The sequence below is a fragment of the Bradysia coprophila genome (assembly GCF_014529535.1).
Source record: "Bradysia coprophila strain Holo2 chromosome X unlocalized genomic scaffold, BU_Bcop_v1 contig_117, whole genome shotgun sequence".
NCBI classification, from domain to species: domain Eukaryota; kingdom Metazoa; phylum Arthropoda; class Insecta; order Diptera; family Sciaridae; genus Bradysia; species Bradysia coprophila.
The window spans coordinates 1,449,653-1,477,260 of NW_023503292.1; the positions used below are offsets into that span (position 1 = coordinate 1,449,653).

A 27,608-nucleotide genomic window follows, 5' to 3' on the forward strand; every position below is an offset into this window, starting at 1 on the left:
CTTGTCCTTTGCGTATACTTAAACCAACAAATATGTAGCGCTCTAACCCACCGTCTAAAGCGTCTAAAGCCACCATTTCAATACCTAAATCGAAAATGAATCGTTGTTCGGCTTTAGGTATAAAATTGTTCGTTCATATTGCCGTATACTATGTGTAGGATATTGCTTTCTGGTGTAGTATTCACGAAGGTGAATTGAGTTCTATTGACTATTGACGGAACTCCTTTATATGTTATAGCGCACAGTGTTTCCATCGAATATTATTGAAAATTTGAATAGAATTATTATCAACGGAGAGATTTCTGTCAAACGATCTATTGCCCAAAATTTAAACCTTGTTCCTAATTGGAGCTTTACTACTTTGCCAGAAGAAGCGATTCGGGTCCACAAAATTATTTAATTGTGAATAAGACAATGAACGAAACAGAAAAAATTGAAATTTATTCCTTCGAAACTGTATTCGAATCGTTCGCTTTCAAAATAGACGGTTCAGTTGAATACCACACACCACCGCTGCCGCCGACGACGATGATGAAACACACATATACGTATATAAAAGTCCAAAAAAAATTCCATTCTCGTGTATCGCATCGCATGATACCTAACCATAGATTTCAATTCACCTCGGAGTTTCATATCCATTTTAAAACGTATCGTAGACTGAATGAACGTTGTCGTATTGAATAAAAAGCTGGTTTTGGAAAATGCCAAAATGCTAGCTTCATGAGTAATATTATTTTCGCTGTTGCTACAATATTTTAGGAGACATCGATGCTGTTACTAATGGATTTGTGTTGGAGCTTAGTTTCTGGACTTTTTCCGTAGCTCAGCTTTAAGAGTTAGTGCCAGCTTCTTCATTATGTCGATAGACTCTGGCAATTACTCTCTGTATCGTGCGAGTATAAATAGCATTTTATTGGATTTAAACGACAACAGCATTCATTTACAAATTTTGCCACACTCAGATAATATTACTAGTATTGATAAGATAGTAATTATACCTAAGCGAGAGTCAACGTTACTCCAGCATTCCATAAAATGAGTGAATTTTTCTTTCTTCACATTTGGAAAAGTACGATTCCGTTAAATACCGAATCGAGTTGCTCATCTGATTCTTCTTCTCTCTTCTTTTTCAGCCTGTTTCTATCCACTGCTGGATGTAGGTCTCTCCAACTTCTTTCCATTTCGTACGATCCATTGCCATTTGCTGCCAGTTTGTACCTGCAATATTCTTAATTCCGTTTGTCCATCTCTCTGGTGGTCTACCTATAGCTCGTCTTTTATATGGTCGCCAGTTCATGATCTTTTTGGTCCAACGTTCGTCTGTCCTTCTTGCAATATGTCCCGCCCAGCTCCATTTCAGAGATGCTATTCTTTCCATGACATCAACGACCCTGGTTTGTTGTCGAATCCATTGATTCGTCATTCTGTCTCTGAGTGTTATTCCGAGCATACTCCGTTCCATGGCTCTTTGTGTCACTCTCAATTTATCTTCGGATGCTTTCGTTAAAGTTAACGTTTCCGCTCCATAAGTGAGCACTGGAAGGACACAAGTGGAAGTGGAAGTGTCGAAAACTTTGCGTTTCAGACTATTATTCATTTTGCTTTTGAAAATGAGTCTGAGTTTTCCGAACGCTGCCCATGCAAGACCAATCCTACGTCTTATTTCTGCAGTTTGGTTGTCCAGACCTAACTTCAGTTTATATCCTAGATATACATAGCTGTCGACTCGTTCAATGACAGTGTCACCAATTTTGATTTCTCTATCGTCCCCGATGTTGGTCATGACTTTTGTTTTCGATAAGTTCATCTTGAGGCCAACTTTGCTTGCCTCTTCACTTAACTTTTGTAGTATAAGCTGAGCCTGACCTAGATTCGCTGCTATCGGTACAATGTCATCAGCGAAGCGGAGATTGCTCAGGTACTCTCCATTTATCTTTATTCCCATTTTACTCCAGTTTAACTTCCTAAAAATACTCTGCAGAATCGCCGTGAATAATTTCGGTGAAATGGTGTCACCCTGCCTTACACCTCGGCCGATTCTGAATTTCTCCGTGCTCTTATGAAGTTTTATACATGAAGTAGCATTTTTGTACATATCGAATTGTGTTGGAGTACCTTGAGTCTACTCTACATTCGTCTAATGCGACTAATTCTAATTCCACTGAATCGAAAGCTTTTTCGAAGTCTATGAATAGAAAGACTATACAATATCGAGTATTCACGACACTTCTCAATAAGCGTTCTCATCACCTGCAAATGGTCGTTTGTGCTGAAACCAGTCGAGCTTGTTAGTGTTCCTCTTCGTAATGATTTTCATAAACAACTTGTAGAGTGTTGACAATAGGCTGATGGGTCGGTAATTTTCCAGCTTTGTTATATCTCCTTTTTTATGCAGCAATGTAATTACCGCATTTTCCCAGGCTTCTGGTACTTCTTCCCATTGGAGACATTGATTAAACAAAGCCGTGATTGCCTTTAATAAGGAGTCTCCATCTAGTTTAATGGCTTCCACTGGAACACCATCTTCTCCGGGAGACTTTTTCTTTTTCATCTCGGCTACTGCGGCCTTGACTCCACCAACAGTTATGTCGGGCGTATCCTCCGATCCCACGTCATCTGACTCGTTCGGTGCAAAATCGTCGCGATGGTCTTTTAGCTGTAGATTGTAGAGACTACAAGATCCCTTAAAGATCCACAAATATTTTTTTTGTTTGTCTCAAATGGACCTACCTCCAAACCAATCTTTGTCGACGAGCCACAGAAATCTCCCTGCGCTGCCAAGCATATTCCCTACTGTCTTTCGGTCGGACAAATCGGAATATTTGGTTGTTACCATTCACAGGCTTTCGGGCTATAGAGTGGACAAGGTCGACGGATGGATTGGTGGTGTTATGCCGCTGAGAGATGCTAGTTTTTCCCAGCTTTTATTTTGATTCCTCGCAAAGACAACGTACACTCGATCAGGGTACATCTCTCTGAATTTATATTCGAGGACAGGGCCTATTATGTATAATTAATTCGCAAAATTTGCAAAAATTCACAGAAATTCACAAAAATTTGCAAAAATTTACGCTTCATTTTCAGCACATTTTGCAAGTCTTTGCGTTCTTTTGTCTGTTATAGTTAGTACAATTTAAAGTGAATAAAGAAATTAATTTGACTTTGAAGGTGTGTAGAAGTTATTTTTTGAAAAATTTGTGAGGAATTTTGTGCGAATTTTTGCAAATTTAATTCTACATAATAGGTTCTGCGAGGAATGTATTCCATGTTGTGCCAAACTCTTTGCAAAGGGTCGCCGTGTCGGGTCGTTGTGCTATTCAGTGGTGTGCCATCGTCTGGATACGCTGTCATTTCGCTTTTTGCATCGAAGGTCCTCGTCTCAAAGGTGGCTCGTCCATCAGTCTAATTTGGAAGTAAGGGCTTTTGGACTAAATAGTGGTAAAGTTTGGCGGTTGACCCTTTGGTGGCGCGCTGCTGAGTGACGCTTCTGCCTGGCTCGGCTTTCATATTGACCCACTGCAGAGAAAGCTTACGTTCGAAAGGGCTAGTCTTATAAAATATGAGACTGGGCCAGGTCAATATCGAGCGGAATGTAAATCACAGGCTTTATCAATCCCAATGACAAGGACTGTGATTCGGGCGACAATGTTGCCTTACTCGCTGTCATTAGTGTAAGGCCTAAGGGGTGAGACACAGCTGTCCTCCCAGTGGCTTTCTAGAATTTACAGTCTAATGAAACGAGGTTGACGCCAGTCACTCTTTGCTTTCTGCCCAAAGGATTAGCTATCATTTTGGTACCTAATCATAGGGATCAGTTTGCTCGCCTGGAGTGATTCGTGTAAAGCGTAAGGCAATAGGTTGAGAAGGAGATGAGGTCCTGAAAAGGGCTTCAAGATTTTCATGATGACAGGGTAGCACAAAGGATTCCATGATCTGTGTGCATTGATCAGAAATGATCACCCTAACTGATTAAATCTAAAATACCATTCACAGACTACCCTGGAATACACTTGAAAACTATAAATTGTTCCACGACTGTAAAACCCAGATACCCAGCAGGCTACATAATCACAGACATACCGTAACATTGAGTATTATTTCACAAAATTTCACCAAATTCAATGATTAGGGTTGTGCGATTTTTCTTATTTCACAAATGCAACATCTCTGAGAGAGCTTATGATGCGTTCACTTTACAGTGCTGGTTCTCTCATATGTGCTGGCGTATCAGTAAATTATAAGTAAATATGAGGAGGTTACGAGCAAAGCTTTACATGAGAAGGTTACGCCGATCACGGGGCTGTTATCGCAAAAATCCGCTGAACTTTGGTGCTATTCTCATGCAAAATTCTAGCGTGATTTGAAATTTCGTACTGAAATGCAGTTTTAGTTACCATTTTCTTTTTGTTCACTGAAATTGATAAGAAACTCGAAGTACACAAAATTTCCTCTTTCACTTTTAAGATGGGACAATTCACTGCGACGAAAATTGGTGCAGACTGTAAAAAAACTTTTCCGTCATTTATTTATTATCGATCGTTCTTTGCAGCACTACAAGAAGCAAATAATGGTTTTAAAAATCGGCCAATTACCGTACCTTGACCGAGTCTGGGAGCAACCTGTACATAATCCGGAATTATGCCATTGCATAGGAACGTAACCAAAACTTTGCAGAAATCGATGCAATTGTTCGTGTACACATCATATCGCGAAGCTCTGAAAGAATAATAGTTTTCGTGAGAAGTTGCCAAATATCTCTTCGACTGCATTCTGTCTGCCTTACTGAAATTGATCGTTTGATAAGACTTTGACATAGCTTAACAATTGATCTATTGAACACGATGTCTGTCCCATGTATTCAATATTTTTCGGTTGGTTGAAACGTGATTCGCCCTTCAAATAGTTTAAATTAGTACAATAAAGTGGATGAAATAAGAAACTTTTGTTAGACTTCAGTTGTTTTAATGTTAATCATGCATCTAACGACTCACCATTCTATGTACTAGAACTCCATAAGCGTTGTATGCAAGTTCGATGCCATGAGCTGTTACACTAGTATGATAAATTCCGAGCCCATTCGAAATATCATACACATATAGATATACGTTGTTCATGTTGCTGCTGTAGGTTTCTGCAAGAAAATTTCTAATTTTCCACTTCTTTTTAAATCGTTACAAAATAGCAGAACTGAAAACAGTGCTATTCATGCCGTAAGTGCACTAAAAATTTAAAATTACTTGCGAAGGTCTATCTTACGCAGCGTTACATCGCTCCATTCACATATAATGAAACATTGAAATACATTTTGCGGATTGAATTCTATCAGTCAGCCATACATAAAATTTTGTTCCCTACTTGTGTCTTTATTGAAATTTAACTCATATCAAGTGTTGTAAGCCCCGCTTTGTCAAGGGTTGACAGTTGCTACATCCCTTACCCAAAGTTTTCATTTAGACACAATTTAGGAACAAGATTTTATGTAAAGATTCCGTACTACAGCCAAGTACAGTCAAAAAAGTGTATTTTTATGATTTTCGTGTTTATCGATTTCAGCTGTTTTAACAATACAAATTACAATGGCAAAACAGCTGAAATTGATGAAACACGTATAGAATAAAAATGCTCTTTTTTGACTGTCCCAGGCTGTACGGAAGCAAATTTACGATTTAATAGGATATAGTATGTTCTGGCAAGTGTGAGCTTTGCGGAACGAGCCGAAGGGGAGTGAAGTAATCACACAAGCCAAAACAAGCATTTACACACAGTGACGGAACACATTTTACATGCTAGTGAATTTTCACCGTCACAAACAGTGTTGTAAAGTGCACTTTACCGCCCGCTAGCATGTAATGTGGATTTTTACAGCACCATTTCTAAATAGTTATTGGTTTACAGATGAACAAAATAGGAAATTCCAACAAAGGTTTGCGGCCAAAGTGTAACGCGTTTGCTTTCCAATTTTTTCCTGAGGTGAGCTCAATACGTTTTGTCATCGAACAAAAACATGAAAAGCAAATGGCAACGACTAAACGCATAAGTGCAGTGCGATTAACCTTATTTTTTCCACCCAAAATGCCATAAGAAAATGACATTTTGTGACTTCGGCTGATGACAGTTCGGTGGAGAAAATCTTGTTGGGAGAAAATAGACATTTTCACTACCGAACTGTCACTTTTTGCTTTCAAAAATGATGTAACAAATTAATGTCTTGTTCTGTGTGAAAAAACAGTAAGTCCCACCTCGTACTTACGAAAAACATTGACGCCGTAGGTGTACCTAAAATTTGAATTTTAAGTGAACGATTCGATGAAAAAGTGAACCAAAAAATACGTTTCAACGCTTCCTTATATGCTTCCTTATATATACGTTACATTAGAAAGACCTACGCAATTTCCATTTTGAATTTCGACCGCAATTGCGGTGTGAATTGTGTTCAAAATAGAAAATTGCACATCGAGCGAGCTGTGTTCCGCTCTGGCAAAACTTCAACTGTAATTTCCTATTTTTCCCTCTGTAAACAAATAACTATTCTTGTATCACAAGAATTTAGACTTGTGCAATACGACTTGTAGTTGAGACCTGTACCTGTACTTGTACTTATACGAAATCCGGTCGTAAGACACAGGCCAAAAATGGCTTCAAAGTTAGCGTTTTTTTTGTGTAGTGTCAACGGAAAATAACCATCATTACGCCATTTTGTTTTTCAAAAAAAAAGTTCTTCCATAAAACTTAGGTAATTACCTTGCTAACAAAAAAAAGAAATCCGAACCAAGTCACTTCTATCTCGAGTTATAGCGATTCTTAGTTTTACACGAAAACGGTAATTTTACCGGTAATACCGGTTCATCAACCTCAAGAAAAAAATTTAGTTCTACAACTTGTGATACTCTATCAGAATCCATTCACAAAAAAATCTTAAAACCTCGAATCCCACAGGATGACACAAGCGTCTGGACTATAACAGTGTGTCACAGAACAGTAAAACACAGTAAAACCCTATTTCATACAAAGTAGTACTATACTTGGCAGCTGTCGACTATAATTACTTTTGTTTGAAGTGCGTTAAAGATATATATCGTCTCTAGGAATAATATTGAATTCCGCCAACAATTACCGAATGTTAGATTTGATATTGTCGCTTACTTTTGAATTACTGACAATAATTGTGAAGGTGCATTGCCACTCAAACATAGAGTAGCAAAATGTCAGATAACCTATAACATTTATGATTTCAGATGGACATTTACGACTGATTAATCAAAACAAACAATAACAACAGCAACGGCGAAAACAAAATTGCAATTTTGATCACAATATTACACAAACAAGATTTTTCACCTTGTAAATTCATTTCGTTTGAAAATCACGCAGATTGTTAAGACTACAAGACCAAGGTTCTGAAAGAACAGGTTAAGACATTTGCGAAGACTGATGAAATCTTGAATCTTAAATCATGACAATTTAGACATGTTTCGTTAAACTCACTCATTAAAGATTGTACGAAAAGAAAACTTGAAAAAAAAAATTATCAAGTTTTTCACACAATCTGTAATGAGTGTGTTTAACAAAACTCGTCTCAATTGTAAAAATTTGTGTTTCACCGCATTCGTGATCTACTCAGAAGTGTCTTAACCTGTTCTTTCAGAACCTTGGACCAGTTCAGTGCATTTTTGCGATCGGTGCATCATTCTCATATACCACCTTGATAAATCCTTAGGTCTCAAGCGGCTTCAGATTGTGTCACAAAATTGGTTAAACGTGTCAAGAATTGTATTAATGGTTTTGCTAAGACAGATCAAGAAGGCGAATGAAATGAAATCGATCGAAGAGAACCGAGAAAGTAGATAGTCAAAATCATTTTTAGCCCCGTACGAAGTACAAAGGGGCTCATAGGATTACGATGTCTATGTTCATAGATGACGAATCTGCAATAAAAATTTTGTCTGTATGTCTGTCTGTCTGTCACGTCGATATCTTGAGTATATCAAATCCGATTTCAATTTTTTTTTTCTCTTAAAGGTAGTTGAAATAGTGAGGCTAAGTTCGAAGATGGGCGATTTTGGGTCGACTCCTCTTGAGCTAGGGCCCCATAAGTGATTTAACGTTTTCCGAAGATTTCTCTGGTCATTTAAAGGCTACACTTGCAAGTGAAATAAAAGGTATTTACAATTCCGATCGACAAAAAAAAAGTTTATGAAAATTGGATGACCGACTCATGAGTTAGACCCTTTGGAACTAGGTACAGTTCGCCTTCTTGATCTGTCTTAGCAAAACCATTCATACAATTCTTGACAAAACGCACTCACTACAAATATGAACTGTCTAAAATGTCAACGCCTTCGTGATCAACTCAAAGGTATTTCAACCAATGCGTACAAACCAGGTATGATCTAATGTAACCTCGGAGGAAATAACGATTTTAAAAACGGATTCTAATGCACCCATTTTCATATTCTTTTGACAAAAATAATGAGTGCGTTCAATATAAATTGACAGATTTTGAAGAATCGGCCATACCTGGTATGTACATTCATTGATCTCAACAGGTTCTTTCACAGTCATTTCCGTTTTATATTTTGATTGGATGTATCTTCAAACGCTCACAAATGTCAAAATAATATAATACTGAGAGCGTTTACAAAATTACTCCGTAATTAGACCATACCTGTTTCATACTTTCATTGATAATTCGCGCCTTGATCTGCTATGTCTGTCTATTCGGTCTATTCTCGTCTCGTAATGTCTCCTAAAACACATTTATAGCAATAGCACCCATATAGGTTTGTTCCAAGCAACTGTAAACACGAACATTGCAATACGAAACACAGCTGATGTCATCCACAAACATAACCTAAACGTCAACAATTTTTCTTTGTTGAAACTTTAAGGTTGTGGTTATGTTGGTTTCTGTGGATGATATTTGACATTTTGAAATAGCCTTAGAAGAAACCCAAGAAACCTATAGACTGTTATGATCAGAGCGAGAGAACCGAAGACTAGTTAATTATAACTTGCCTTGGGGTACTTGTCAAAATATTGCTTTCTCTTTCAACATGTTACGTTGAGAGCGAGAGGACCGAAGACCAGTCTATTATAAGTTCAGAAACTCTTCGTTAAGTTTCACTGGTGAGAATTTTGACACTTCTTTCATATAAAATATGTCAAAATCTTCACTTTGGGTAACGAATTTTTAGTTCCTGAACGAGTTCTAAGAGTTCTCAGGGTACTTGTCAAAATATTTCTTTCTCTTTCATCATAACACTCTACAGCGATCTATATTGTGTTCCGTGTACCGGGATTCTCATTCATATGTCATTTGATGACATTTGGAGTCGAATTCTATCGAAAAGTTTTCTTTTGACAATTTAAGAATAAAGACACACGTAAGTGTACTGTAAATTTTCAAAATAAAGCAAACAAAATAATCAAAATAATAGAAAGCACAAATATTTAAAAAGAAAGGAAGTCAGAGTCAATCTCTTAAGTTCGCACCTCTTCTGTGTGTTAAACGTGAGAGATAGTACCATAAAAATCGACTTGTAAATGCAAACAACATGTCTCTGCATATGAGCACTAAAGAGCGGCTTTTGGCGTTGATAGATGATATTGAAATAATATCAAAGTGAGTTAATGTGGAGAAACAAACGAACCAATAATTTTGCTAACTTTTCGTCATTCAGGGAGCTAATTGAAAATTCGATTGCACCGAAACCACAGAAAATATCCAGCGCAGAACATCAGCAACTCGTGGAACTGATGATATCGAAGGATAACGAATTTAAGACTGTGTTACAACTGGCATCGGAACAGGCGAAAATTGAAACGAAAATGAATACTTTAAAGGAACAAGTTGAGCTGCAGGTAATGGGAACCAGTCGTTGCCTTCCTCTAGAGTAGAATTAACAAAAAAAGAGTTTCATTTTAAGGACCGAGAGATCAATAAACTACAAAGGCAGTTGAAAGAGGCGGAACACTTGCTATCGACAGCTATATTCCAAGCGAAACAGAAGCTTGCCAGCATAGAAAAAGCAAACAAGAGGCCAGTTTCATCCGAAGAACTTATCAAATATGCTCATAAGTAAGTACATACACGGTGTATGTTGCGTGTGCGGCGTTTGTATAAATTAAAAAATTAAATCCAATTGACAGAGTCAGCGCATCAAATGCAATTTGTGCCCCATTGACATGGCAACAAGGCGATCTTCGACGACCCTATCCTACAGACATCGAAATGCGCTTAGGTTTTTTAGGAAAATCCGATTTAAGCCTCAACGGCCACAATTTACAACATCAAATTAGCGCCAACGAGCATCGCAACACCGGAGGTCTGTCATACACAAACGTTTCTCAAAAAAAAATTCCACAAATCCAATTTGATTTACAGATGTTCCCACTTCAGCACAGAATCAGTTTGCTTGGCATCCGTCAGGAGAACTGCATATGTCAATGGGTGCCAGCACCGGTTCGGTTGCTTTAGATACGAGGTAGGTCAATGTGTAATTTTCTGTTAAATGTTTGGATTTTGTGTTATCGATGTGTCACTATGCCGTTTCAGAGCCCATAAGGATGATCGCCAAGATGATGTGGAAGTAATGTCGACGGACAGCTCCAGTTCCAGTTCCAGTGATTCTCAGTGATTTTTTGTTCAATTCCTCAATTTGAATAAAGACATCTTCGACTTTTTTTGTAAAAATTTTCTGGTTTTAATTTCGAAGATAATCGCGAAAGTCAAAGACCCTTGAAAAGATCTACAGAAGCCAGAGCGAGAGCCGGAAATTTTCATTGTTATGTTTTCACACTGCACGGTGAGGCTTAAAAATTTTAAATAAACGTGTCAGTAGGCATGGGCGATAATGATATTGATTATCGATAATTGTCAATTATCGATAATCGATAATTATCGACTTTTTTTATCGAATATTATCAAAAAAATATCGATAATCGATAATTTTTGATATTTTGATAATTATCAAAATATCGATAATTCGATATATCGATATTTCGGTCCGAAAATCCGATATTTATCGATATATTCCGATATATCGGTATATTATCATGAATTTTCGGATAAATATCAAAATATCGACATTTTGATAATTATCGAATTTCGATATTTTGATAATTATCGATAATTATTAAATTATCGATAACGATATGATTAATCGATTATCGATAATTTCTTTCGATTGATATTATCGATAATTTTGAACGCCTCCCATCGCTACGTGTCAGTTAACATTCAGGTTTTTTTCATAAGTGAGTTGGGGGAAGTAAGTGCTGTTCCTGAGAACCAGCACCAGCGTCAACCAGCTTGTGGAACAATTATCTATTTTTAAGAAAAACAAACAAACATTTTAATCGAAATATGACTTTAAACGTTTGATAGATATAAGATATAAAGATCATGAACTGGCGACCATATAAAAGACGAGCTATAGGTAGACCACCAGAGAGATGGACAAACGGAATTAAGAATATTGCAGGTACAAACTGGCAGCAAATGGCAATGGATCGTACGAAATGGAAAGAAGTTGGAGAGGCCTACATCCAGCAGTGGATAGAAACAGGCTGAAAAAGAAGAAGAAGAAGAAGATATAAGAAAGACATTTATTTGTAATGTCGTCTTGAAAAGTACTTCCTCTAGATAGCTCCAGATTTGCGAGTAGAGCGACCTCGATGCAAAACTTGTTCATCAATAATTCTTGTAAAACATAAAGTATGCCATATTTGATATCGTTGTAAAGCTGAGACCCTATAAGCAACCAAATTGACGGGAAATACTCTTACCAGCAAGGTATTGAAGCGTTCAAATTTCACCGAGGGTAGCCTAAAAGTGCAATTTCGGAAAGTGTAACAGAACACTTCGATTCAAAAACAATTTATTTGCTGTTCAAAAGGGTTCGCAAAACTTGTCTGGGATCATCATTCAAAGGCTTCCTCGGTTGCTTCGTAAAGGAGATATCAGTCTTTTAAAATGGTGGAATTTTTACTTTGAGCTACTATTGCTCGATGAAGAAATTATCGAGAGCCATAATTTTTACACTGCAAATCTTAGAATTTGTCCCTCTACCAATTCCAATGTAAATCTTAAGTCCTCACTGTTTCACAAGCCCTGGTTAACTTACACGTTTATTTAAAATTTTTAAGCCTCACCGTGATTGTTGAAAACTCTGACTGCAAATAATAACTTTAAGCTTTCGGCTGCCTCAACATACCAGTTTCTGTCGGTTCCACTAACTGAGATCAATGAGTCAATGAATCTCTGAGCCAAGTCGGAAAATCTTAGCAATCTTAGAAGACCGTCAAGTAACGAATTCTTAAAGTTACCAACGTGTGAGAATTGAGGCCCTGAGCCAAGTACTATTTTGTCAGTACCCAGGGTTTACAAATGTAATTTTCTTCTTACAAATTTTTACGGTGCAGGACGGAAGGAATTTGTGTTCTTAGAAAAAAAGTCGAGAAGAAATGTAGTAGTCACAGTTCACAGTTGTAGAAAATGTTGATGAGTGTCCAGATATCTAGGATTATAGCGAACCAATGTATGAAAAAAAATCGAAAATGTTGATGGATCTGTGACAATTTAACTCAGCAGCCACCCTGCATGCGGATAGGGCTTAGCTTTACAGACTTCATTAAACGTTACTATTGACAATTGTAGACCTAGATCAATCCCAACAATTCACCAGCTGAAGTTATTCTTCTTCTTCTTTTTCAGCCTGTTTCTATCCACTGCTGGATGTAGGCCTCTCCAACTTCTTTCCATTTCGTACGATCCATTGCCATTTGCTGCCAGTTTGTACCTGCAATATTCTTAATTCCGTTTGTCCATCTCTCTGGTGGTCTACATATACCTCGTCTTTTATATGGTCGCCAGTTCATGATCTTTTTGGTCCAACGTTCGTCTGTCCTTCTTGCAATATGTCCCGCCCAGCTCCATTTTAGAGATGCTATTCTTTCCATGACATCAACGACCCTGGTTTTTTGTCGAATTCATTGATTCGTCATTCTGTCTCTGAGTGTTATTCCAAGCATACTTCGTTCCATGGCTCTTTGTGTCACTCTCAATTTATCTTCGGATGCTTTCGTTAAAGTTAACGTTTCCGTTCCATAAGTGAGCACTGGAAGGACACAAGTGTCGAAAACTTTGCGTTTCAGACTATTATTCATTTTGCTTTTGAAAATTAGTCTGAGTTTTCCGAACGCTGCCCATGCAAGACCAATCCTACGTCTTATTTCTGCAGTTTGGTTGTCCAGACCTACTTTCAGTATATGTCCTAGATACACGTAGCTGTCGACTCGTTCAATGACAGTGTCACCAATTTTGATTTCTATATCGTCCCCGATGTTGGTCATGACGTTTGTTTTCGATAAGTTCATCTTGAGGCCAACTTTGCTTGCCTCTTCACTTAAGAAGTTCTACAGTCTAAAAACCAAAATAGAAAGACAAAAAGATAGTGAATCTTGTTATTCCTACGTTCCAGCCGTCTAACACTTTTTCGGAAAACTAATAATGGACTATGCCCCGGAAGGTAAGAAAAACCTCTTCGAAACTTCTACAATCGAATCGATATAAATACAGGGCTGCCACGGTATGAAATCCCTCCTAATTTAGGAATTTATGAGGTTTTCAGCTTGATTTTAGGAGGATTTTAGGAGATTTTTGATGGATTTAAAAATAGCTTTTGGTCTATAGACCAATAGATTTTAAATAGATTTTAAGAGATGCTGTTGAACCGTTGAACGAGACGGGAAGCAAATGCCAATCCATTCTCGTTCGATTAAATTATTTCTGTCAAACATACTCTTAATTGAGGGGTGTCTCATTGCTTCGATTAAAATACCCTGTGTTTAATAGACCGACTACTAATTTTATCCCATTACCTAGGAGTACCAATCGGTTGGGATTACTAATTTTCATTTTTGGAAAAAAGGACATTTCCACACAACGAAAACTTCAAAATGAAAATCATTTCTTCAATTCATTGTCTTAGTCGTTTTCATGGACAAAATTGCAAAAAAAAATTCTAGAAAATTGGTCCATGTGCGGTCGGGCTGCAACTCGCGAAATTCCCTAAAGTATACCATCCACAGCAGACTTTGCGTATGTAAGTAACTATTTTCTGCTTTTCGACAAGATAGTCTCAAAATGTTGGACAGTGAAATCTCAGGGCAATTTTCCTGATTACTTTTCGACCCAGAATTGTATGGCAATTTTTTCAAAACTTTCCAATATACAAATTGCAGAATCGTAAAATCTGACACATCTACACGCCAGCACAACATTGCATACTCGCCAAATAAAATTACTTTCCCCTTGTTATGTAAATAACTATTTCAAGACTGTATGGAGTAGAAAATGAAAAGCGTGCCTACACCCAATTTTCTTTGTTAAAAGAAAGAATTACCAAACCCAATGCGAGCGGAGCGAGCTAACATTTTTCACTTCAAGTGTATGAGCCACGTTTAATTTACTTAGCAGATGGTTATACTGAAGAAAGAGGACGAAAGAAGGCGTGTGGTGAAAAACTGATGTTCTTAGAATTTTCGAAAGTAAGAAGCAATGGGCGGAAAAGATGACGAATGGTAACACTTTATTTAATCGGTCACGGTATTCTACGAAAAGTTTAGGGCTGTCTATAAGTTAAAAACATGCGAGACCGTGTTTATCTTTTGTTTAAAAAATCGTCTTTAAAAATACCTCGTTTCATAGTCATTACAAAAACCACTATTTTCTCTTTTACCAAGCAATGTTTCGAACGGTGGTAAAAAAACGAAGGGCCACCGAATCTATGTCCCTGAACTGATGGTTCCACCCATATGAAGGTGATTCTGAATCTCGCTAGGATTGTATAAAATATAAACTTACGTGCGTTACTTGCGTGGACGTATTGTACACGATGTAGGAAACTATGAAATGAAATAACAAATAGAGAAGAACGTTGCGTCGCAGGCGAAATTTGTATGAGTTGTATAAGCACCAATCTTATTTTAAGTCTTCAACTCCATTTTAGGAGTTTTAGGAGATTTTAGGAGGATTTAGGAGGATTTTTAAATTTTAGGTTTTTTAGGAGTTTTAGGAGGAGTGGCAGCCCTGTAAATAATTCGAACATTTGATTTGAACAGCACCAGGAGTTAGTTGTGCAGTACAAATGAATTGTTTACAGAATGGATGGTTCAGCTGTGTATAATCATTAACGTTTGACAAAAATTGTTTGCGGAAGTGTACGGACATCACAAAGAAGAATTGAGTATACGAAAATCAAATCGAAGTTAAAATGCGGCAACGGACCTGAGCTTTTGCTTGAATGGTTTTCCTTTTACTTTTTCCAAAAAAAAAAGATTTTGATTCTGAGAAATCATCAAAAAAATATTATTTTCCGCTTAAGAGTGATATCGCCAAATCTTCAGGTGATTGGGAAACAAGCGGTCTCCGATTTTAATGAGTGATAGCTCGTTGGATTCGTCTTTCAATTCTAGGAAACACGTGTCTTTCACTTTTTCTTAAAAAAATTTGTTTTCTGTGAAAAGCGCTCAAAAGTGAAGACATGCCAGAGGGTACCGAAAACAGTTTTTCGGCAATAACTCAAGAAAAAATTATTTTAAATGGTTGTAATGTTGTACGATTGTCGGCCTTGAAAAGACCTACAGGTAGAGTATACGCACCGCTTGGTGCTAGTTGATCCACTAGAGTTATGACTAGAAATATAGTGAATGTTCGGAGAGTCCGCCTTCTCTGCAGCTTCGATGTACCACGGAACTGAGTATGGGGTGTTGTAGCTGGCCTCACCCACTATCGTTGCACATATAAATGAACCCAGTACTTTTGGGCTGCAAGCCTACAGAAGTCTTGAAAAAAAAGTTGGTGCCAAAATGTAGATTTTTTCCTTCTTTCTGAGGGCCCAACTGCCAGAAGAGCATCTGGAACGGTTCTACGTGAGTAATTTTGTTCACCGGAGCGTGAGCTAGGTCTCTTGGAGTGAGCTCTTATCCGGCTACTCGGCCGTACAGTGAACGTGGAGTATTTTGTCGATATCTCTAGTAAATTTTGAACGAATTTCATGAATGTTTTTTTTTGTTTGAAAGGTATTAATAAATGCGAAGCGTCAGTATTATTTCCGGTCTATTAACAAAATGGCTGCCAGCGGCCATATTTAATTTTAGTAAAAGTGAAATATCTTGGTAAAAATGGTACTTAGAGAGTTTCAGTTAACAGAGAAGTAATTGGTTATCTGTGTTGGTCGTTTTCAGGATCCCATATGTGGACAGCTATATATAAGTATATAGACATATATTGACCGATATTATTACATGTAATATATTTGAATGGCTTCATTCAATGAAATAATAAATAAGTAAAGTGAAAGCAAAATAAAATGATCGATTCTGAGTGTATACAGATTTGAAAGCCAGTATACTCTCACATACCGCCCATTTGAACAGTTTATGGTGCTATGTTTATGGAAGCCTTTGCGTGTGCAATGGTCCCGTTTCTCGATGAAATTATTTTTGATGCTGTTTAAAGGCTACCTTATCCAAAGTAATGCCAAATCCTGACGTTCCTGCTACTGCTTTGTTCTAGACTATTTTCTTACGTTTTTGCCCATTTTTTGGGCTAATATTTGGACATTTAACAAGCTTGAAGTCACTATGAGTCACTAGTGCACTATGAAAGCCTCATTCATTTTTAGTAACTGAATTCTGGTGACTTCCTTTCACTATATCTTAGAAGTATAGAACTACATGTGATTCGTTCCGAATTCACCAAAAAAAGTTCTTCCATGAAATGAGAGTAATGAGCCATACTTTCCAGAACAGCAAAAAATTTGTCAAAAAGATACTGCAGTAGTTCCGGAGATATTCGACTTTAAACGTTTTCATACAATTGGATTTTCCGGCAAAAAAGAACCTTTCCCCGTTTCCCGAAAATTTGTTGTCTCACAACTTTTATTGGAAAACAACATGGATCAAAGAAAAATCTTAATGCTCAAAACAAACGAGGCATTGAAAACGTGTTTTGGTCCTATTTTTCATGACGATATTTTCGAAACTGTCAAATGAAGTTAGAACTTTTTCTATTCAAAATCGCGATTACTGCATCTGTCAATGAAAACTAGGACCAAAACACGTTTTCAATGCCTCGTTTGCTTTGAGCATAAAGAACTTAAGCCACACGTAGCAGTGTGTGTAAATAATGTTTTCTTCCCGGTATCCAAACCCGATTTCAACTAAAATTCGACCGAATTTCCCGGTTAAGAATATTTATTTTCAATCTAACTGGAGCAACATACCTGGCTAATCCTCTCTGAGGATCCTGAACATATATGGCATCATTTCATCGTCATTTTTTAATAAGACTGACAAACAATGTTTATCCTCATATCATCAGAAAGACGGGAGTGAAGCGAGCAAAAAAAATAATTTTGATTGGAGAATGGACGTTACAATTTCGCTCCTTTGAAATGACAAGCGAGTACAGAGCAAACAGTATATGGACGGAAGCTACACTATTTTAACGTTTCCTAAATGAAGAAATCAATTAACGACGTTTTAAAGCCTGGAATCGCGAGCGAAGCGAGAGAAAATTTTCGTTTGATAACTATTGTAGTTCAATGACAAGGATTTCTTTTCTATTACCTATACATGGGATCTCGACTCACTTCCCGTTGTATACTCACCTGTTATCATCTAATCATTTGAATTACTGATTCCTGTTCGTTTCCCACTCATTCCGCTATTTCCCAGTTTTTTAATCAATTCTCAGTCTCGATTGCAATTTTTTTTCTCCTGAAAAACAGGCCTGCCTAATGCAGAAAGGTAAAGTTGAAATTTTTAAATAAATTATTTATTTTTACTTTATAAAATAAGGCAATGTAATATTGACAAAAATTCATACAAATAATATTTTAAAGAAATTTGATTCGGCCGAACCTTAGAGGAAGTGTTTTTCTTTTCTTCAAAATTTTTGTTAATAATTCCACCGTTTAGTCGATAAGACCTGACAAGTACTTCTTCCACGCAAAATTTTTATTTTTTCGTTTCATATAATAATTTAGCCATATCGATTTCATTTACCAATACAATGTCGTTATAAATGAATTTAAAAAGAAATTTAGTTGTTTTTGTTAACTATACACATAATTCGTCTCACAAAAATTAATTGAAATATAATGATGATATAAGTATATTCATTGTTTTATTGCCGTTTAAATCATCACCGGTTTTCAAACGAAACAACATTTCTCTTTATTTTCAACATAAATTGAGTATTTTTTATTGATAAAATCCTTTAATTTTTTTTTATTCTTCATTAATTGTGCCTACGAAGTCGCTATTACTTTTTTTTTAATTTAATATTTTATTTATCATTTCTCTCTATAATAAATCTGCAATTATTGCTTTTCGAAATTTTGTATTTGATTTTTAATTTCCTGATATAATTTCTAGATCGAGTCTAACTCATTTTTTTATTCTTCATCTGAATCCTAATAATTATCCCTATAATATCCAGTTACAGTGAACGACATCTCAAATGTCTCACTGTCATTTTTTTCAGAGAATGTCATTGTGAATTTGCAATGACACAATAAAATTCTCAGAAAAATTTGACAGTGAGACATTTGAGATGTCGTTCACTGTAAAATTAATTCAAATAATATGCCATGAAAGGTAAAATAACTAAGAAAAGTTACAAAATATTGATTAAATTGATTTAAATTGCAACAAAAATTGTATAAAACTCTTTTCTTTCGATATTTCTTGTTTTGTTTGTTTATTTATTTATAATTTAAATTATTTAACAAATAGCACGTTGTGCTCTTTTAGTTTAGTTTGAAATTTTTATTCCCTTTTTACGATTAACAAAAACGTTCACATTTTATTTAAGAGCAATGGATCCTTTGCAAATTTGTAGCGTACATTTAGGCAGAAAAATATTCGTTTTTTTTGATGATTTCTCTGAATCAAACTCATTTTTTGGAAAAGTAAAACCATTAAAAATTCCGCAAAAAGGAAAAATTGGTTTGTGAGTCATATATTATCCCACTCGGAGAAAACTTTGCAGATTATGTAAATTTATGCAATCTGAACAAACAGGCTTCTCCAAGTGGGTTAAGTTATGACTCACAAACCAATTTTTCTTTTTGCGTGCTTTAATGGTTTTACTTTTCCAAAAAAGAGTTTGATTCAGAGAAATCATAAAAAAAAACGAATATTTTTCCGCCTAAATGTAGGCAACAAATTTGCAAAAGGTCCATTGCTCTTAATATTTAGTAAAGATTGAAAACAATATTTACTTTCACATTGTGGGCACACTGTATTGGCGTACGTTTACATGAGTTTCCCTTTCGTTTTTTTTTTCTTTTTTAATTCTTTCTTTGAGTTTAACGATTTTATTGTGAAACTCTATAATTTTTTTTTTCAATTTTAGAACTAGACTTTTATGGCGTTAAATGGTGATTAAACAATTACAAATTGGTTGGACTTCGTGATATTGATGATGTTCTGTAGCGAATGCTGGGTCTAAAAACAAGCAAATATTAATTGGAGTCACTGAGATTATTTTCGAGGGCAATATCACTAATTGATTTTCATCAAAAAAAAATCTTCTTTATAGAAGAACCTACAATTATCACTGGCTTTATTTAGCGTCATATACAGTCAATCCGACTGTTATGATAGGGATAGAATGAATGGGCCAATTTCGACACTTAATTCGAAAGATATAGTCAAAAAACTCACTGTTAACGACTGCCACATATCGGGGGGATAAAATTGGTGAGGAAAAATATTTGGTTTGACTCAAGTTTCATAAGTTACTCAAGTTGTGTGTCTAAGTGAAAAATAGTTCTACGGTCAAAGGGACCGAGTTCTTTATAAGTTAGGCCAATCTTATAAACACAGTAAACAAAAAATTACGGAATGGCGAACAGAGATAGAAAATATCCATTGACACACTATAGTTCTTGCTGCCGGTCATGTTAATCCAATTCATATTTAACCTGGCTACAAACAGTCTAAGTCATGTTGTAAGCGGCTGATTGAATGTGGTGCAGTGGGTGTTGTTATATGAATAGTCAAATGCAGTTTTTGCTGTTTTTTGGGTCGTTGATGTCATGGAAAGAATAGCATCTCTGAAATGGAGCTGGGCGGGACATATTGCAAGAAGGACAGACGAACGTTGGACCAAAAAGATCATGAACTGGCGACCATATAAAAGACGAGCTATAGGTAGACCACCAGAGAGATGGACAAACGGAATTAAGAATATTGCAGGTACAAACTGGCAGCAAATGGCAATGGATCGTACGAAATGGAAAGAAGTTGGAGAGGCCTACATCCAGCAGTGGATACAAACAGGCTGAAAAAGAAGAAGAAGAAGAAGTTTTTGCTCCCCTTTGTATGGGATTACGTCAAAACGAAAACAAAAATTGGCAATCTCTTAAATTTGAATTTGAAATTAGTCATTTTGTTCAGTCTCACAGAAGGAATGTCAATGCCAACGAGTCGCGTGTGATCGTATTATTTCGAAGATGGAACCGTCAAAAAGAAAATTCTCATCTCGTAATGATTACGATGTTAACTGATGGTAATAAAAATGCTCACCTCGTAAGAGTCCCATAATCCACAGTTCCTCGATGGTCTCTCCTATAAATCGAATTATTTGCACTGCTAATGATTGACGAGTCCATCAGAGATTTGCTTCGGTGATCATAGGCTCTAGGCTTTCGGCCCATCGTGGCATAACTGTCCAGACATGAGGCTCCATTCGTTGTGTACGACGATGGTTTTATTTTCGAATGGTACGTCGTCGCATATAAACTGCTGGGCTCATACACCGAACTTCTGCCATTTTGTAGGTAATTGTGTCCGTATTTGTAATCATTGTCTGTTGTTGATATTCGCCTCGAACTGGAGCTGGTTGGCAATGGAAGATTGAGGTTGAGATTTGACTTTGGCAATAGATAGTCACTGTGCCTGTGACTGGCTTTGTGTTCACTATTTTGTTTCTGTTTCAATTGACGATAATATTCGTGTGGTTCCGTAACCGTGGGGCTGACACGATCTGGTGGTCGAGATTTGAGTTTTGCAGCCGCTTCACGATAGTATTCGCGAGCAGCCGGTCCAACGATATTGCTCTGACGTTTTGTTTTATTCTCATTGAAGCGGCAGTAGAAGCTCCGTCGCTTGATTCGATCAATAACACTTTCAGAACTGTTGTTTGCGTCGCCCAGCAATGACGATTGCGAGTTGCGGGATAATCGTGACAATGATGGTGACGGTGTTGTGCCAGTGAAGTTGTTATCTTCTGAACATATGGACCAATCATCGAAATACAATTCCGGCTCGTCGGTCGGTGAAAGAAATGTACTGGTTGATGCGCAATCATCGTGAATACTTCTTGAATCTGATGAATAATTTGTAAGACTGTCATAGGATGGGGATAGAACTCCGTTGGGATGTAGCGGTGTTTGACTGTCATTGTTGTTGTTGTTGTTGCTGCTTTTGATTCCGTGGTTAATGTTATTGTTGTTCTTACACGTTGTCAAAGCGTGCTTAGCGTCTCCATTTTCAATTTTATTAAAATCTAAAACTAAGCCTTTACGATTCTGTCTCATTCGTTCTTTATCTTCTGCTGTTTGCTTGGGACCGTTGCTGGAATGCCTTTTTGTTACGATTGTCGGATCCGCATCTTCATTAAAATCGCGGCAGTTGGATAGTTTAACTGGAATTTTGGACATGTTACCGTTCATTCTATCTAAGCCTATTGGAGGAGGGGACGATGCGGCAAGATCTGTTAACGTTACAATGGTGTCGCTTTTCGCACCACTGTATTTTCGACCATTATTTTGCTTGCTGATATACTCGCTGGATTTTGGACGCTCTTTTTCGTTGCGCATAATCGAATCGACAATGCTGCTCGACTTGGTGTTCTGGACATTAGAACTTTCAAACTTTTTGAACAAACCGAGTACTTTGTTTACGCTGCACTTATTGAACGTATCACTCAGATCTTCAACACTAACAGCTCGTTTGATCAGCCCTGATTCGGTCAACACTGGTCCTCTAGTTACCGACCTCTCTCGCAGATTACGTATCATAGCGTCTATGCGCGATTTTCGTTCGCTGCTGGACTTCTCATCAGTTGTATTCGCATCCGAATGTTTATTGTTATGTGTCGAAGCGTCGTCCATTGAATTTAGTTCGGTACCAAGTACAGTTCCTTCGGTTCCTAGTTTATTATTCGATTTGCGCAGAACTTTGTTTTTACTATTTTCCCGAAGTTTTTCAAACTTCTGACCAATGCAATACAGGAATCCGGTTTTTTGTTTCTTTTCCGGAGCCTTCGATTGTACATTGTCCTCGTTTTCATCGGACAATTGAACAAGCTTTGCATCCGCAGTGCCATTTTTCTTGAAGATTTTTGTTTTTTTCGATGCTTGTTCATTCGTTGCTCCACTTTTAAGCGTTTGACTTTTCCGAGAAGCACCCGGATCATTCGATGTATTGTCTTCTTCGGCCGCTGGAAGACCATTCTTGGAACATTTTATTTCTTTTGTCGAAGCAATTTTAGCAGTCGGATAACTTTTCGGACGCAGAATTGTTTGTTCATTTGCTGTCGATTCGTGGATCTTTTCAAGGGCATGTGCTTGTGTTTTGTCGGCGGCAACTTTTCCAAGTTCCTGCTCCTTGCTGGGGTAAGATTTGGGCCGCGCCAATTTCGACACCTTTTTAGATTTGTCGGTACTTTCAAGCGCTTGAGCGTGTGTTACACTTGGAATATCTTTAACGTCGGCCTTTTTTAACGCAATTTCTTTTGCAATTTGATTTTTACAATTCTCGGCATAGCTATCATCATTGCAGACCATTATCTGTTTGATCGATATGTTTTGCAATTCGCTTAGTATGCGATCGGCAAACGAACTGTTCGACGGATTATTGTTGTTGTGCTGGTTTCTCGTTGGAATATTATAATTTTCATTTGGTTTGGAAAGGCTGCGGCGATGGCGGTATATGTTATCTGCCCCTAAGTCGCAACATTTATTTTCACTTTTCGTTCGCATATGATATGCTCCGGCTGATGATGGTTCCACAGATGTTGCGCGTAAATTCGGTATAGAACTTTTTCTACGATCTTTCATTGTGATGGGATCGATGTTCGAATAGTAAGATCGTTCACAGAACGGTTCGGCACTTTTTTCACGCCGATCTAAACTGCGCTCTCGACTACGTTCTCGTATTTTCTTCAAAATGTTTTGCGTTTCCAGATCACGCTCCTTACGATCTTTTACGTAGCAGCTTTCTTCTTGCGGTACATCGAAAAAGTCCGGTCGCAAAAATCGGGATATACGGCGCTGTGATGGTCTACGCCGAACGGGTGAATCACATGGTTGTGATGATGAGGGTGGTGGTGGCGGTGAAAGACAACCGCTTGGTGGACGTGTATGATATTCCTTGGACGGACTGGTTATCGATCGCCGGGGTGGTAAAGTGTCATAATGTTTGGATTGATAGACGGAACCATCTTTCTCGTACCGCCGACGATTAAGTAATAAATTAGAGCTAGTGTCCGATGAGTTCGAATGGTATGTTTTATATTTATCGCTAATTTCGCTCGAATGTGATGATCGAGGTGAATGATTGTTACATTCGTCCAAGTTCGCGCAACGGCTGGACGAGCTACGAGAATCCTTGCTACCACTGAAACTTCGACGATATAAGGAATTTCGGTTGATAGTGTCATCGGTGGACGTTGTTGTGTCTCTTTCTACAGATCTCGAATAGGTAGATAGCACGGGATGGGTTGCTTTCGTCACCGAAAGAAGTTTTGATGAATCACTTGTGAGGGCCACATCTTCACGGCCGCCGCTTAGGCTACGTTTGTAAACTTTAACAGGAACTGTTTGTGAATTATTTTGCATTGACAATGTCCGGGACAGTTTTCTTGCTTGATTCGGTGGTAGTTGGGCGAGTAGTTGATCCTGAAAATGTTTCGGTAGATCGGGTGTTATACTCGATAAAGTTTCTAAATCTTTTTTGGTTAAACGTAATCGTGATAGGTCCAAATCTGCCAAGTCTAATGTTTCCGGTTTTTGTTCGGATTCGATTAGGTTATTTGTTGATGAAGTGTTAGTTTTGGGTTTATTGGGTTGAATACCTGAAACAGACAATAAAAAACCATTTTTTACTAATCGGTAGGGAATTTACGGCATCGCTCTCTCTCTCTCTCTCTCTCTCTCTCTCTCTCTCTCTCTCTCTCTTTGAAAATAAAATATCGAATCAGCAATTCAGTTGGGAACAAATGACAAATTCATTTATCTTATCCTTTTATTAACCTGAATCTTAATTTCGGCAGAAATAGACTTAACGATTAAATACAGTAGCACTTGTCTTTTTCGAATAAATGATGTTTAAGAGCGATGGACCCTTTGCAAATTTAGGCGGCAAAATATTCGTTTTTTGATGATTTCTCAGAACAAAAATCTTTTTTTTGGAAGAAGTGAAACTAGTAAAGCACGCAAAAATGTGTTACTTTTAAAGGAAAAATTGGTTTGTGAGTCATAACTAAACCCATAAGTGGGAATTGGTTTGACTCACAAACCAAGTTTTCCTTTAAAAGTAACACATTTTTGCGTGTTTGGATTTACTTAAAAAAAAGAAAAGATTTTGGTTCTGAGAAATCATCAAAAAACGATTATTTTTCCGCCTAAATGTAGGCAACACATTTGCAAATTGACCATTTAATTGCTCTTAAAAGGAACAGAACCGTCAGTGCTGGCCTCCACTATTCGTACGACTACGTTTCGTTTAATGATGTCATATTTTAGCACGGAATTTCGATCCAACTTTCTTACAATAAAATAAATGAAAAATTTAATTTTGCAACACCCAAATATAGACTATATTTAATCGAAATAAAGTATGTCTTGAATCGTACGCTTATAAATGAGGAATTTAGACAGAGCAATGCTCAGTCATTTGAGCTATTTTTAATTTTTGTTTTTATGTAGGCAGAACCACCACCTGTTGAAATCTTATAATTTTATCGTTTCCAATGTTCAATTTAATTTTTTGTTGATGATTTAGCAGTATGATATGTTTCACATAGTAACAATCCCACTATTTCTGGATAAAACACCTCATTAAAAATTAATCTCCTGTAAACATTGGTTGGGTTTTTCTCATTTTCCTCCCATTAATTTCAAAAAATCATTTCTTTCACAATGACTATAAATAATAGAATTGAGACTGAACGACACAAGAATGAAGCTTAGGTGGTTCTGTGATTCATGCAACATTATGCATGAAGAAAATCCAGATAGACAATGGCAAAAAGTTAATGTGAAATATGAGCTTGATTGCTATTAGACAAGGTTGCATTAGCGTCGCTAGTCGTTAGCGACGCTACTAGCGTCGCTACTAGCGCCGTTAATAGCGACGCTGATTTTGAAAATTTGTCGCTACTAGCGTTAGCGCTCGCTAGAATGACATTAGCGAAATTATTTTCGCTGATCGCTAATCACTTCGCTAATGAATAATAGAACTTTCTAGGTATTGAACAAATTAATTATTAAAATTGTTATTTGCATAACTAGAAGTGAAGTGTTGAAAAATCAAGTTATGAAACCTACTTCAAAATTCCGTTGAAAGCAACGGAGAAGCTGACGTATTTTTGGCATGGCAGTTTCTTGACTGTTGTAGATGTCAATGAGTTGTCATAAAATGGTTGTCGTGTTTTGCTTGAGTAGACCAATTTCAATTCACAATTCTTTGGATTACCAAAATTCACATGAAAGCTTGTTTTTAGAATTATTCATCCCTAGGATGCAAATAGCTATTACGCACAATCTTTTGCAACTCCCGTAAAAAGAGAATCTTTAACATTTATTTTCGGAACATTACTGTCGAACTTTTGTCTACATTGTGAACAAAGGCAATTCTTTTCGGACCAGTTTTATTCTATTTGACAAGTGGTTGCTGGCAAGATTTTGTGGATTCAAAAATTATCGATTTGCAATGTAGATGACCTTCTGCATGTCAGATGACAGTTTCTTGAAAAGTCATCCTAAAATTGGTCAGCTATTCATTGAATACAATACTGTTAATCTCAGTAGTGTCCCTTCTGAAAGACTTTCCAGTTTTTCGAAATTAGAGAGCCGATATCTGTTAATTGAGAAATGGGAGCTTTGCAGCTTCGTAATCATAAAATCTAATAAATTTTCATCAATCAAAGTTCATCAAAAACAATATTTAAAAATTTTATTTAGATTTCGTCATGTTCAGCATGATTAAAAGTGTTAAAAAGTTTATTATTAAAAAATCGTTTTATTCACTAGATCTTTTAGCGAAACATTAGCGATCGCTATTAGCGGCCGCTACTAGCGCGCTAACTTTTTTTCTGTTAGCGAATAAGTTTAGCGACGCTAACATTTTTCGAAATTAGCGTTAGCGTTAACGTCGCTAATAAAAATCGTTAGCAATCGCAACCTTGCTATTAGATTAAGGAAAATCGAGTGTTACACTGTAAAATTAAGGGTGCATTGTTGGGCGTATAAATAAATCTATTTTTTATGAGTTTTTTTGAACGTGCAGTTAATTTTGAAAAAGGTAAAAGGCATTTACATAAAAAGTGATAAAAATTTAAAAGTAGAATTTTCGGTCGGAAAACGATGATGTATTGATAAGGAAATCATAAAAAAATAGATTATTTCAACACACAAATTCAGCCTGCGTTTCAGCGTATGACTAATTCTTTCTCTTTGTGGTCATTCTTGGTAGTTGCGCAGAGATACAGTTCTAACATGCATGGCAACATAACTTAAATTATAGCCAATATTTCTGTTTTTTTTTCCTAGCAGAGACATGTGTAATCTTTCATTAAAATAAATAGAGCTGATTATGCCAGTTTAACCAGCTAAGCTCTGCGAAAATTGAGCAGCTTATAATACTGCTCATTTTTCTCAGAGCTGATCAGACTGACACAACCAACTCTATTTAATTCATTCAAAGCTAACACATTTCTGTTAGAAAAGTTCGTACTTTTTTGAGGATTTTTGTAAAAAGATAATAGATAGACTATAATTTCAACTAAATTTTAATGCCTCTTAAGAGTAATCTTCACTTTAAAAAAATTTTTAGCCTACATTTAGGCGCAAAAATATTATATTTTTAATGATTGTGGTAAATGTTTGTGGTGATATAACCCAGGTCCATGAAAAATCAATAGTTCACGAAAATTGACCTAAATTTTGAGCCAAACGATGTTTTTACTTTTTCCAAAAAGGAAGCAAGTTCAAAATTATCATTAAAAATATAATATTTTTACGCCCAAATGTAGGTTAGAAATCCAAGTGAATATAATATCAAGTTTCTCTTTGCAGTGGTTGAGTATGAGTACAGATGGATTTTTTTAATCTTCGTTACCCGTTACGGAAGTAGTTTTCGTAGTTGATATAAAAAAATATGTTTTCATTACTCATGTGGTGGGAAAGACTCATTTTGCAAATTTCTTCACAGTTTTGGAACGTTTGTTGCATTGATTGTTGAAGATAATACTTTTCGGGGATTTCGTAACTTACCCAAACCCCAATATCCACAAAATTCACAAT

At 36.7% G+C, this 27,608-nt stretch overlaps 2 protein-coding genes and 1 long non-coding RNA gene across 9 annotated transcripts in view; 1 reads left to right on the forward strand and 2 right to left on the reverse strand.

The window, feature by feature from the left end:
- Nucleotides 1–4,501: 4,501 nt before the first annotated feature.
- LOC119067121 lies at nucleotides 4,502–7,173 on the reverse strand. Of its 3 annotated transcripts, none has more exons than XR_005085867.1 (4): nucleotides 7,050–7,173; nucleotides 4,995–5,134; nucleotides 4,787–4,896; nucleotides 4,502–4,719 (listed from the first exon to the last, which is right to left on the reverse strand). It is a non-coding gene; the product is annotated as an uncharacterized LOC119067121 (long non-coding RNA). The 3 variants fall into 3 exon arrangements; XR_005085866.1 differs by having other exon boundaries at nucleotides 6,745–7,173; XR_005085868.1 differs by having other exon boundaries at nucleotides 7,118–7,163.
- A 2,111-nt stretch (nucleotides 7,174–9,284) lies between these two features.
- LOC119067114 (mediator of RNA polymerase II transcription subunit 4) lies at nucleotides 9,285–10,692 on the forward strand. The gene is made up of 6 exons (XM_037169888.1): nucleotides 9,285–9,625; nucleotides 9,684–9,864; nucleotides 9,930–10,081; nucleotides 10,153–10,328; nucleotides 10,388–10,487; nucleotides 10,559–10,692. The coding sequence occupies exons 1-6, from the start codon at nucleotides 9,558–9,560 to the stop codon at nucleotides 10,638–10,640; spliced, it is 759 nt and encodes a 252-aa protein (XP_037025783.1). The 5' UTR covers nucleotides 9,285–9,557; the 3' UTR covers nucleotides 10,641–10,692.
- An 8,531-nt stretch (nucleotides 10,693–19,223) lies between these two features.
- LOC119067098 overlaps nucleotides 19,224–27,608 on the reverse strand; it is a 40,809-nt gene continuing 32,424 nt past the window's right edge. For all 5 annotated transcript variants that reach the window (XM_037169861.1, XM_037169857.1, XM_037169859.1 and 2 more), the window contains 2 exons: nucleotides 20,605–24,157; nucleotides 19,224–19,521 (listed from right to left, as the gene is read on the reverse strand). In XM_037169861.1, the coding sequence (XP_037025756.1) occupies nucleotides 19,467–19,521; nucleotides 20,605–24,157 (3,608 nt within the window). In that variant the 3' untranslated portion in view covers nucleotides 19,224–19,466. The remainder of the gene's footprint in view (nucleotides 19,522–20,604; nucleotides 24,158–27,608) is intronic.

Excerpts from the sequence above, each read along its gene's own strand:
- LOC119067114 (XM_037169888.1), top strand. The coding sequence starts at position 9,558 with ATGTCTCTGCATATGAGCACTAAAGAGCGGCTTTTGGCGTTGATAGAT. Across the intron at positions 9,626-9,683 it reads GATATTGAAATAATATCAAA|GGAGCTAATTGAAAATTCGA; the intron begins GTGAGTTAATGT and ends TTCGTCATTCAG. Across the intron at positions 10,082-10,152 it reads CTTATCAAATATGCTCATAA|AGTCAGCGCATCAAATGCAA; the intron begins GTAAGTACATAC and ends TCCAATTGACAG.